The sequence below is a fragment of the Saccostrea cucullata genome, unplaced genomic scaffold (genome assembly GCF_032062105.1).
Source record: "Saccostrea cucullata isolate Sc308-1 unplaced genomic scaffold, CSIRO_AGI_Scuc_v1 ctg90, whole genome shotgun sequence".
Classification (NCBI taxonomy): domain Eukaryota; kingdom Metazoa; phylum Mollusca; class Bivalvia; order Ostreida; family Ostreidae; genus Saccostrea; species Saccostrea cuccullata.
Window position 1 is genome coordinate 1117422 of NW_026940868.1, and position 13319 is coordinate 1130740.

General features: G+C 32.8%; 1 protein-coding gene across 1 annotated transcript in view; it reads left to right on the plus strand.

The window, feature by feature from the left end:
- Positions 1-399: 399 nt before the first annotated feature.
- Positions 400-13319, plus strand: part of LOC134256546 (leucine-rich repeat serine/threonine-protein kinase 1-like) — a 33476-nt gene continuing 20556 nt past the window's right edge. Inside the window, exons 1-8 of the mRNA XM_062739224.1 lie at positions 400-650; positions 1804-2011; positions 8219-8395; positions 8521-8681; positions 9198-9418; positions 10731-10891; positions 12564-12727; positions 12989-13124. Of these exons, the coding sequence (XP_062595208.1) occupies positions 420-650; positions 1804-2011; positions 8219-8395; positions 8521-8681; positions 9198-9418; positions 10731-10891; positions 12564-12727; positions 12989-13124 (1459 nt within the window). The 5' untranslated portion in view covers positions 400-419. The remainder of the gene's footprint in view (positions 651-1803; positions 2012-8218; positions 8396-8520; positions 8682-9197; positions 9419-10730; positions 10892-12563; positions 12728-12988; positions 13125-13319) is intronic.

Below are 13319 nucleotides of genomic sequence, written 5' to 3' on the forward strand. Positions count from 1 at the left end.
GTGGAAATATTAGCGAGGATTTTATTTTGGCATTATTAGTGAGGGTGCTGAGATCACTAAAATTGAATATCGCTAAGAATTAATTGGGTTTTATTTGTGATAGCTTCTTAAGTGAGCATTTAAAAATCGCTAAAATTACTTCTGACTCGCTAAAAATAAAATACCAGATTTTAAGGACAAATTGCTAAATTTGCGTCTCGCTAAAATTTCCACTTATACGTTAAGTAATGCTATTTTACACATGCATAATTATATTAATTTATTTTCTACAGTATTTTTTAAACCAAATAAACCAGCTCTTTCATAATCTTCATATGATGCACTACAGTACTTGTATATAGGAAGGAAGTTTAAGTACTTAAACAATAAAATAATGACTTTTTTTCCTTGACAGCTGAGGAAAGAAAACTAATTATATAATGGAAGAGGATGATCAAAGTAATATCATCCAGAAACTTAAGAAAGCGATACAAGACAATGATGCAGAGAGCCTTAAAGAAATTCTTCGATCCTCTCCCGGGGCTTCAGGTCTAACTGTAGATGGACTGCCTTTAATACATTATGTCTGTAAGCAGCCAGGATCAAGTTGTGATGTCATACAGGCCATTCTGCAGTCCAGCAGTGTCGACGTCAACCAATCAAGTGAGGAGGTCAGTTTAATTTTAGATATTTAAATTTGAAATTATAATTTCATGTTGTAATGAAGTTATTGAGACCAACGTTAACATTTTTGAATGAATTTTTTTTTTCAAGATTAAAAAGTCAGATTATGATCTTAAGATCATAGCTTGATGAGACATACATTTCAGACTACATTGCTTCATTCATGTAAATAATATTTCTAATGTTTGGAACAAATATAGATTTAGGTAATAAATATTTATATAACAATGTTAACTCGGAAATGAAGTTGGTTGGATATTAGGGTTGTAACAATGCATCTATATTTACCCGGTATATCAATGCATTAATGTGATACAGAGGAGTCAATACAATATATTGCTATATGTAATGAAAAATTGTTGTGTTTTTTTTTTTTCAATACCTGAGCCAAGGGCTCAGGTGAGCTTTTCTGATCAAAATTTTCCATTGTCTGTCATCATTGTCATTGCCCATGAATTGCCATAAACCCTCGATTCAATTATATTCATATGGAATCATCTTCAGATTCCAGTTTGTTGTGTACTAAGGAGAAAAATGCAGCAGAGCAGATCAGGATTTGAACCTGGGCCCCCTGGTGCTCTACCAACTAAGCTATCTGACACAGGCGATTGAGCCAAGCTAATTGCCACATTCCTCCTTCCTTAAAGGTCTTCGGCCCCCCCAAAGACCCCAACCTGGGCTCATCCCCTGGCAGGCCTCTTACCGACAGGTCCAGGGCATGGCATGGCACCAAATGTAACAGGAGAGGAGAAAAATGCAGCGGACCAGACTAGGATTCAAACCCAGGTCCCCTCAATCTCCAATCAGGTTTTTTACCAACTGAGCTATCTGGCTACTGGTGATCGAGCCGGGCTGACTGCCACACTGCACAGTTCAAATCAAGACATCTTGGGGTAGTTTGGGCTAGGGGGTAGTATGGGACTACAATACATTATCTAAATTTTACAAAGGAATAGATAGAGAAACATCCAATACAGAACAGGAGGGCCATAGTAACTCAGGTGAGCACTGCGGCCCATGGGCCTCTTGTCTTATTGGCTATAACAAACTTCTTTGAGCATCAATTGTCTCTTTAGATTATAAGTCCGTAATTAAGATATAAGAGCATACAGTTGGATAAAATTGAATGCAAAATTTCAGGGAACACCACTGCAATTGGCCTGTAAGCATGGAACTGATCAGGTGGTGCCAGTTTTGCTGGATGCGGGGGCATGGCTGGAGTCCGAAGAAGTCCCTATTTATGATGTCAACTCCCCCTTTTACCTAGCGTCAGCATGCGGCCATTATGGGGTCATAGAGAAGCTGTTTTTGTACCAGCCAAGTACGTCTAATATACCAACACCACTGGGTGAGAACCAATTTAAATTGTTAGCATGCTGGTACAATTTTTTATGCGTCGATTGATACATACCAATAGCTTAATGACACTTAAAATATGCATGGTATTTTAGGATATGTATACCATTCTCTTTTTATGAGCATTTACAGCTTTTGGGGTTTGATGGGAATCTCTATTATCATTTGCATGTTTCTTTTCTAATCTTGTAAATTTCAGAGATAAGTCAAAGGTCATCCAACAAATGAAGGAATTTAGGCTTGATCTTCAAATGTTAACATGAAATCAGATATCTGAATGGGCCCATTCCTATCCAATCACTGTATGCTAACAGTTTAAATATGTGGTTTAACCTGAATATTTCTGATTGCAGCTAACTTCCTCATCCTTCATAGATAACCTTTAACCTCTAGCATGTGTACCTGCATGTAAATATTTAACATAAGTTGAAAATAAATTTGATTACATATGTCACATGCTTTAACATATATTTGCTATAGATAAAGTAGATATAACTTATGTAGACTTTGATGTTGATTGATAATTAATCTTCTATTAATATTGACTCAACTAAACTTATTTCAAAATAAGATTAAAAAATTATTTTTTAAAATAAATATAATATTAAAGAGTGTTCTCATTTTAACATGCAGTGATGAAACAGGACCCACAAGGTTTGCATGCCTTTGAAAAATGATTTTAATGAAATAAAAGAAATAATGCATAAATCTTCACTTGCTTAAATTAATATTTATTAATTTAATATAAATTATTTTTATCATTACATGTATTTATTTTGTAAGCTTCCCTACACAAATCATGTTATCAGTAACCCAAAGGAATGCACCAAAATTCCCTCATATCCTTGGCAATAATTACGATAATAATGTTATGATATTATACTGCTTATGCAATTTGTGGTTCATTTTATAGGATAACAAATGCAAAGCATACATAATAGGACTATTATTATTGTTGTGTTTCTCTCTCTCTACATACAGTTACATGATAGAATATGTATTTTGGACAATCACTTAAAAAAGATCTATTCTAGACAATAACTGCCTCTATTGCTTGAAAATAGTTGACTCTATAAGCACATGGTAATTATGCCACCATAAACAAAGTTTCTGGGGTATATAGTTTTTGTCGTCTCCGTCTGTCTGTTTGTCCACAAAAACTTTAACCTTGCCCATAACTTTTGATTTAGTGGAGCTATGACTTTCATATTTTACATGTGTATTCCTTGTGACAAGACCTCTCTTTATATACCACCAAATTTGATCTTTTGACCTTGACTTTGGAGTTTGACCCACTTTTACACAAAAATTCCAAACTTTTACTTTGGCCATATCTTTTGAATAGTAGATACCAGGACTTTTATACTTCATATATGTATTTTTTGTGGCAAGACCTTTCATTGAGTACCAACAACTCTGACCTTTTGACCTAGACCTTGGAGATTTATGTACTTACAAAAAAAACTTTAACCTTGGCCATAACTTTAGAATGGTAAGGGCTAGGGCTTTCATACTTCACATATTTAATACTTGTGAGAAGACCTTTCATTGGATATCAACAACTTTGACCCTTTGACCTTGGAGTTTGACCTACTTTTTACAAACTTTAATCTTGGTCATAACGTTTGAATACTGTAAATCACTTAATTTTTGTGACACCTTATTTTCGCGAGATAGTCATTGACTCTTTATTAGCGAGACAAAATTTTCACGAATTGCGGTCATTGCTCTATATAATCTTAAGGAATTCTATTATATGCGAGAATGAAATTTTCACGAGCATACCGTAAATAAAGTTCCCGCGAATAAAAAGTGATTTACAGTAGTAAGAACTAGAGCTTTCATACTTCACATATGTAATCTTGTGAGAAGAACTTTCATTGGATATCAACAACTTTGACCCATTGACCTTGACCTTGGAGTTTGACCTACTTTTTACAAACTTTAACATTGGCCATAACTTTTGAACAGTAAGGACCAGTGCTTTCATACTTCCCATATGTAATCTTTGAGACAAGGCCTTTCTTTAGAAACCAACAACCTTGACCCCTTGATCTTGACCTCAGCATTTGTCTTACTTTTAAAAACGTTAAGCTTGGTCAGAACCTTTGAAAAGATGGTGCTAGGGTGTTATATTTCACATTTATATTTCTTGTGAAAAGGCCTTACTTTAGGTACCAACATATTTGAGAAGTGCATTTGAGAAAGCTTAACTTTCGCTATGTTGCCATACAGGGGCATCAGTGTTTCACAAACACATCTTGTTATAATTTACATTTCCAATATCTTTGTCTGGGATAAAATTACAATTAAATAAAAATACTTTATTTCTATATAAATCTACTGGTTCATCAATTGACAAGGTTAAAAAAATCATGTGCAGGGTGGGACAAATAGAGACAGAAGCGGGGCTTGTAGCACATGAATTTGCGGAATCAAGAGCATGTACATGTAATATATAAGGAATTACTGTCAGATTTTTTGGTTTCGGTCCTGACGATGAACAATTGATTGACTTGCATGATAATTAATTTCATCCAATGGATTGATCACATCATGAAACCAAATAATTAGACAGTTATTCCTTCAATTATTTCAAAAATATGTAAAAAAAAAAAAAAAAAAAAAAAATGGCATCAACCAGTCTGTGAATTTTTTTAATGCAGACCAAAAAGCTTGCAAATTTTATTCGCATATTATCTTCAGGTAGAGGTCCAGACACTAATAATCTACAATTATAACTGATAAAAATAAAAAGTAGAGAATTGTGATAAGCAAATTGATCAGTGATAAACAATAGAGATAATGCATGTCATCATTGCTAGTTAGCTGGACTTTAAATATCTAAAAGTGAAGTCCCGGCCAATGCAGTCCCTCATCCAAATCACATGACCCCCCAGCTTCACCCAATGGTAACATCATTGATAACTGATATTTAGATTTGTAGGTGTACTATGTTTTTCCTTTCCTAAATTATTATCTCTGGTCTAAATCCCATGACCTTGATGACATTATCTCTAATCAAGTTGGGGACACAAATAACAGCCCTTTTATCTCTACTCTGTATTATAAAAATGCTATCATAAATATCCATGTCTTAAATCTTAGTACATGTACTGCGGGTACCTTTAATGTGTATAATTGAGATGACACTTTGAATACAGAGTAAAACACATTTTTAGTCTGTAGATTATGGACATCAAAACATTATACTGTAGATCACTTAATTTTCGCGACACCTTATTTTCGCGAGATATTCATTGACTCTTTATTAGCGAGACAAAATTTTCACTAATTGTGTTCATTGCTCTTAATCTTAAGGAATTCTATAATACGCGAGAATGAAATTTTCACGAGCATTCCGTCTCACGTAATTAAGCGAAAATAAAGTTCTCGCGAATAAAAAGTGATTTACAGTAATTTAGATATACTTAAGTAAAAAGAAAGTGTTGATAATTAAATTTAAAAAATATTTGCTGGTTATAGAACTAAACATTAAATCAAATATACCCAAAATTTTATGCTAGAACAATAATTTTAAATTTGTAATGCTTGCTTACTTGTTCTAAAGGCTTTACAAGCTTATTTCTATCAATTAATTAAGCTTATAAAGAAATTTTTATAAGCATGCATATCTCTTACTTAAACTTTTGTATAAATTCATGTATTTCTTTGACAATATAATTGAGGCAAGCAGGTTTTTACACAGAAATGAAGCAAACTAACCTAGAAAAATGAAGCATAATTTGACAAAGTAATTGTATTGATGTGCATTAAAGTTCATTAAAAGAATAATGAAGTAAATATGCTTTGTCAGTGTAACTGAGTAAACATACTTTGTCAGAGTAACTGACATAAACATGCTTTGTTAGAGTAACTTGAGTAAACATACTTTGACAGAGTAACTGAAGTAAACATGATTTGAGGGAGTTACTGAAGTAAACATGCTTTGACAGAGTAACTGAAGTAAACATGTTTTGATGGAGTAATTGAAGTAAACATGTTTTGACAGAGTAACTGAAGTAAACATATACTTTGACAGAGAAGTGTAGTAAATATGGTTTGAGGGAGTAACTGAAGTAAACATGCATTGACAGAGTAACTGAAATAAACATGCTTTAGAAGTGTAGTAAAGTAAATATGGTTTGAGGGACTAACTGAAGTTTCATGCATTGACAGAGTAACTGAAATAAACATGCATTTGATAAATCACAAATAAAGTAAACATGGCCTATTTTTTATCTTTCTAGGGAAGTAACTTTAAGTAAACCATGTATTTCTTTTATTTAATGACAGTGTAACTGAGAGACAAAGTGTTTTGACTGAAGAGTGCTGAAGTAAACATGCTTTACAGAGTAACTGAAGTAAAGATGTTTTGACAGTGTAACTGAAGAAAAAAGTGTTTTAATAGAGTAGCTGAAGTAAACATGCTTTACAGAGTAACTGAAGTAAAGATGTTTTGACAGAGTAGCTGAAGTAAACATGCTTTACAGAGTAACTGAAGTGAACATACTTTGACAGAGTAACTGAAGTAAACATATACTTTGACAGAGAAGTGTAGTAAACATGGTTTGAGGGAGTAACTGAAGTAAACATGCATTGACAGAGTAACTGAAATAAACATGTTTTGACAGAGTAACTGAAGTAAACATGGTTTGAGGGAGTAACTGAAGTAAATATGTTTTGACAGTGTAACTGAAGAAAAGTGTTTTGATAGAGTAGCTGAAGTAAACATGCTTTACAGAGTAACTGAAGTAAAGATGTTTTGACAGAGTAGCTGAAGTAAACATGCTTTACAGAGTAACTGAAGTGAACATACTTTGACAGAGTAACTGACGTAAACATGCTTTACAGAGTAACTGAAGTAAAGATGTTTTGACAGTGTAACTGAAGAAAAGTGTTTTGATAGAGTAGCTGAAGTAAACATGCTTTACAGAGTAACTGAAGTAAAGATGTTTTGACAGAGTAGCTGAAGTAAACATGCTTTACAGAGTAACTGAAGTGAACATACTTTGACAGAGTAACTGACGTAAACATGCTTTGACAGAGTAACTGACGTAAACATGCTTTACAGAGTAACTGAAGTGAACATGCTTTGACAGAGTAAATGACGTAAACATGCCTTGACAGAGTAACTGAAATAAACTTGCTTTGACAGAATAACTGAAGTAAATATTCTATCACAGAGTTATTGAAACATTGATTCTGTGAATAGTGGTAAACATTCTAAGAGAGGATAATAGTACATGTAATAGAGTAATTGAGAAAACATGCCTTGATGGAGTAATTGAAGTAAACTTTCTTTGACACAGTAATTGTGACAGGGTAATTGAAATAAACAAGCTATTTTGATAAAAAAACAAAAACTCTTTCAGAGTACATGTAATTGAAACAGATTTTGACAGAGTAATTGAAGCAAACATGCACAGTGATTGATATTAGTATGCTTTGATTCACACTGAAGTAAAACTAGTGTTTTTGACATTCAGACTTTGAGTGATTAAAACAAGCATGAATTGAGGGACTAATCTGAGCAAATATATTGAATGGCATTTGCATGGACAGTGTAATTAAAACAAACATGCCTGTATGCAATCAGAATGCAAATACAAGAGCTTTTGTACTAGCATTGTTGGAAATGATAATCAAAACTCTATATATAAAATACAATTTTATCATTTTTGTTTCCTTCTTATTTATTAACTTTTCAAAAATTACAAGTACCTATTTACATTTCCTTATATTGATTATACATGTATTAGGATCATACTTCATGTGTAGAAATTAAAATGTATAATTAAAGCATTTTATGAAAGAGATAATTAGTGTGTCCACTTAACAGAATTGACATATGCATAAAGAAAAATTTTTTGTCATTATTGAAATTTCAGTTGTAATTTTAAGAATCTCGCTGACAGTTTGATAAGAAAATAAATCAATTTAAGACAAATGAAACATGACATTTATACATGTGTACTAGTATATTGAAAACTTGTGATCTCAAACTTGATGTAACCTAAAAAATACCTTTAGATTTCTGAGGATTTGATAATGGTTTGCAAGTTTACTTCAAGATATTCTTGAGATACAAAAGTTTGACTGTACAAATTATATACACATTGTCTCAATATATATAACCCTGTTAAGATCTATAGAGGCATGTCCTATACAGATATTTAATTTTTCTATTAATTATCAGAGTTGGTGAAGGATCTGAGGGTGAGGACTTGTCTCCTGTATGCAGCCTGTTTGGGAGGTAACCAGAGGATCATTCGACTATGGCTGACCCCGGAAATGGACATCAACCACCCCCCTTATTACTCTCGCGGCGGCTCCTTCTCTATGGACAAGACTCCACTGTATGCAGCTTGTGCTGGTCAGTAGCTTCATCAAAACTTTTAATTTAAGATTTTATCCTGAAACAGAAAGGTAGAGGGAAGATTGCTTACTTAGCAGTCATCAATCAAAATGCTCAGATATGTAATGAGTGATCTATAATAGGAAATCATCTAGAAGTGACTGAGCTGTTAGTAGGATTTGGTGCCGAGCTTACCCAGAAAATCATAGAAGATTTCCCAGAGATCTCCAGTAAACTGGTGAAGAACTGCATCAGTCAACAGCAACTGGAATATACAAATGAAGACTACAGTGAAGATTTAGTGGTACTGTTGAAATTCTACAATAATTTTCATATATTATTTTGTATGAGAGAGGAAGAAAGAGAAGAAATGAAATAGAAAAAGAGACAGGAAAAGAGAAGAGAAGAGAGAGAGAAAGAGGAGGAATATAGGTTGATGATAGAGAGAGAAAGAGAGAGAGAATGTGGGCAAGAGAGTGATGAAAAAGAGAAAGGTGAAAGAGGGAGAGAGTGGAGAAGGAGAGAAAAATTTTATATTAATGTCAGATATGCTGAAGGTTGAACTTTTAAATAGGTTTATATATATAGTTGAACTTTGGTATCTCGAACTCCGATATCTCGAATACCATGGATATGTAGAAGTGATTTGGAAGTCCCAATCACATATTCTTTAAGTATTTAACCTTCAATATCTCGAATCCCCGGTTATCTCGAAGTTTTTCTCAGTCCCATCAGGTTGAAGATAACGAAGTTTGACTGTACATGTATTAATCTACAATTGACTGATCATTTAAAATGGAATCCATATTTTCATTTTCAGCACATAGCCAACTACAGTCACAAAGAACTGGGAGGTTTTCACGAATACTGGCTGTCTGATTACAAAAACATTTTAGTGGAACTCAACATCAGTAACAATAATATAAGACGTCTGCCGGCGGCCATCCCCTGGTCGCTACCCTCCCTCAAAATATTTAACGCCTCCTGTAACAAAATTACTGCCTTCAAAGTGGAAAATCCCTCAGCAATACAGTGCTCTCAGTAAGAATTATTTCTTAACATTTGTGTACAATGTATTCTTTTTAAGTCATTGAAGAGAGTTTTGAACATGTGGGGTTAGATAATAGGTACAGTGAAAACTGTCTAATCGGACACCTGTGCAATTCATCACATTGTGAATTCCGACTTAAAATTTTTTTTCCATTACACTATTTTTCATTTGTTTTACACTGTGCAGTCTGTCTATTTCCACACATAATTTGTCTCTCAGTGCATGTCGGATTAGACAGGTATCACTGTATCTTGCTTTGGCGTAACAATCTGTTTCTCTTATTTCACATAACTGTGCTGATCAGTACGTAATGTATGCAGAACTGCTTCAAAAGTATATTCTGAATTAACAACAAATAATTAATATGCAAGCAGTGAGAATCTTATCACTGATGGATATAAATTAATGATTGAAATTTTTAATTTTTTTTAAATTTGCACAATCATCAAAATAATTACCTAATGTTTCAAGAAACATAAAATAAAATCGTGCATAGAAGAGAGCTTATATTGTTTGTAAGCAGAATGATGTCAGACTGTGAAAGTCATTTCTGTAGCTGTACTAAATAGCTTAAATTATGACATCATTGCACATTTGTTTCAAATTATGTAACATCACAAATGTAAGCCAGCTAGCAGGTTATTGGCATGTGCATCAGGTATCACATCTTCATGCAAGTATTTTCAGTCATTGTTTATGTATAATAACTTGCTTTCTCTGTAAGCACCAAAAGTCTCGGGAAAAACTAATAGGTCTCCCATTTTGATGAAATTTGCATCACATTCCGGGTTATGCATCTTGGTAACACAGAGTGCACATGTGAAACCAATTTGTAAATGCTGATATTTCTATTTTAAATGTTTTTTTTTGGTCACTTTCAAAAAGTGAGGAAACATTAAATCTCATTCATTTGTCTGTCTGTCCATCTGTCATAAAAATTAATTAACTTCTGAATGTGAAGAGATAGGACTTTCATATTTCACATGTACATTACCAGTGACAAATCCTTTCCATATATTCTATGGTTTTTCACCCTGTGACCTTGACCTTCAAGTACTTTTCAAAAATTTTAATTTTGGAGATTATTTTTTAATGACATTGAAAGGGCAGTTATATTTGACAGAATATGCCATAAATAATGGAATCCCATTCATGAAGAGACCAAAATTAAAGGAACCACAATTAATTTGCTTCAAAATTTCAATTCACTTGATTTAAAACTCTATATATCATATATACATGCTATTTGTATCAAGTTCTTATGAATGCACAAAATCTATAAATTTTTCCTGTCTATTTCAGTTTAGAAAATGTCCTCCTTCAAGAAAATTTGCTAGAAGAACTGTGTTATGAACTTTTTCAACTACCAGAACTGAAGTATTTGAATGTCGCTCACAACAGAATGAAGTATTTAGTGAAGTCTCACCAGAGATATGACGACTGGAAGAAACTGTCGTCAGAGGGTAAATACGTTATCTTACTGATACACTTCAATGACATTGTCTGTCTGTCTGTCAGTGCACTGTTACAACGCGAAATGTAATAACAACGCGAAATGTAATAAACCTGGATTATTACATTTTGCGTTATTACATTTTGCGTCGAGATCAACGCAAAATGTAATAACGCGAAATGTAATAACCCGATTTTTAGATTATTACATTTAGCGTTATTACATTTTGCGTCGAGATCAACGCAAAATGTAATAATGTGCTTTTTCGTTGTTACATTTTGCGTTACTTTATTTTTGCACTGAAGACAACGCAAAATGTAATACAACAATATGTAATAAAACAAAATTTTTTTTTGATTGCGTTTAACAAAAAAGATCATAAAATTGATTCAAAATATACATATAACCAACATGGGAAAAACGCTGTACAAAATATTAGAACTAAAACAATGAGAACAACGCTAGGGCTTTTACGGACATAAATACATCAAAATGTATCGTTTTTCTGACTCTGACTTAAGTATATTGAATACACTGTGCTAAATTATAAAGCTTTAATTTAACTTAATTGGCTTATTTTTGATAGTCTTATTAAATTTCTAACCAATAACACAATTTATTTAATCACCAAAGAATTGACCATAAGTTCATTATTAGCTTTGATATGCATGTTTGGCATGTGGACATTGGTTAACAAAGAAGTGTATGCGTATGTCAAGCAAGGAAGGGCAGGGATAGGGTGGAGTGTTTACTTAGCATATTTATCATTGTATTACTATGGACATGCAGAAACAGTCCATTTTATTATATCGATAGAGAGAGGGAGGGGGGGGGGTGTTTTTGCTTGTCTGCAATGCAGGTGGTTTGCATAGATCAGTATGGTATCATAATTGTCAATAAACCCTTCAGATATATATTTAAACCTGCTAGTACAAATAAATAGGTTTTCTTTTAGATTCATTGCATTTTCAATTAAAAAAAGCAAAAGTACACTGCTACTCACGCGCGTTTCTAATTTGCAACAACTATAATTTGAATACATTAATTAAACTGATTTTAAACACATGTAGCTTATTATATCAATATATAATGAATTTCATTAATTGTAGGAAATTGCATATATCTGTTTTTTCCTTTTGTTTTATTTCCTCTTCATCGGCTACTACTCTATTAATAATTGTACTCAATCTGGCTGACCAAAGAGTGTGTTATTACATTTTGCGTTCTTGCTGTTTGCTTAATCTCGACGCAAAATGTAACAACGCAAAATGTAATAATCCAAAAATCATGTTATTACATTTTGCGTTATTACATATTGCGTTGATCTCGACGCAAAATGTAATAACGCGAAATGTAATAATCCTAAAAAATGTCTTGTTACATTTTGCGTTATTACATTCTGCGTTGATTTCGACGCAAAATGTAATAACGCAAAATGTAATAATCCATGTTTATTACATTTCGCGTTGTTATTACATTTTTCGTTGTAACAGTGCACCTTTTTGGTAACAAGGAGGAGAAGAACTTGTTTTCTAATAAAAGTCCCATGAAAAAAATTGTTCATCTTTGATTCTGTGTTTGAAGAAAATTGGATAAAATGTATGAGAGTTGTTTTTTTTAACCAGAACCTCGATGACATGCATGCTGCTAGATATGATTTAATAATGCTTTTTTGTTTTCAGCTGAGAAACCTGAGTGGTCCTGTACAAAATTACGCTGCCTGAATGCTTCGTATAACAAATTAGAGATGTTACCGACAGAAATCAGTAGCTGTACTGGTCTGGTAGAACTAGACGCCAGCAACAATAAACTGGTGGCCTTCCCATCACCATGGGAATGTAAACTGGTAGGTAAAAAAGAAAAATGCATCATTGTCATTATACAAATTCGTGTTTAAAACAAATATCACCAAAAGATAGCATTGCTTATGAATTCAGCAGTTATACTGTACTGTAAAGTATAGTTTATATGAACAATAAAATCATTTTCCATAAATCGGAAAAATAAAGATTATATAACTTAACTGGTAATAAGTTATCCTAATGAGTCGTTTAGCTCTTCACTTTATGCTACTTATAAATATTTATATTTATTTATTCATTTGCAGTCCACATTAAATCTTTCTCACAATGAAATATTCCGGTTTGCCCCGAGTGTGGAACTATTCTGGTGTGCAACTTTAAAAAAGCTACATCTTGACTTCAACTTATTAGAGGAAATGACAGAAAGCATGGTCAAACTATGTATGTTTATACATGTATAATTATTTAATGTAAATTTAGCAGTTTAATACACAGATTTATCAGAAGAATATCTAGGTCAAGCTCTGTTTTGGGTACAATAGGATCATTTTGGACAGAGTTATGTCCCTTGGACTTAAAAAAATTCCAATTATTTGCAGTTAATTCTGTTCATTTTCTTTGCAGAGGTTGTACATA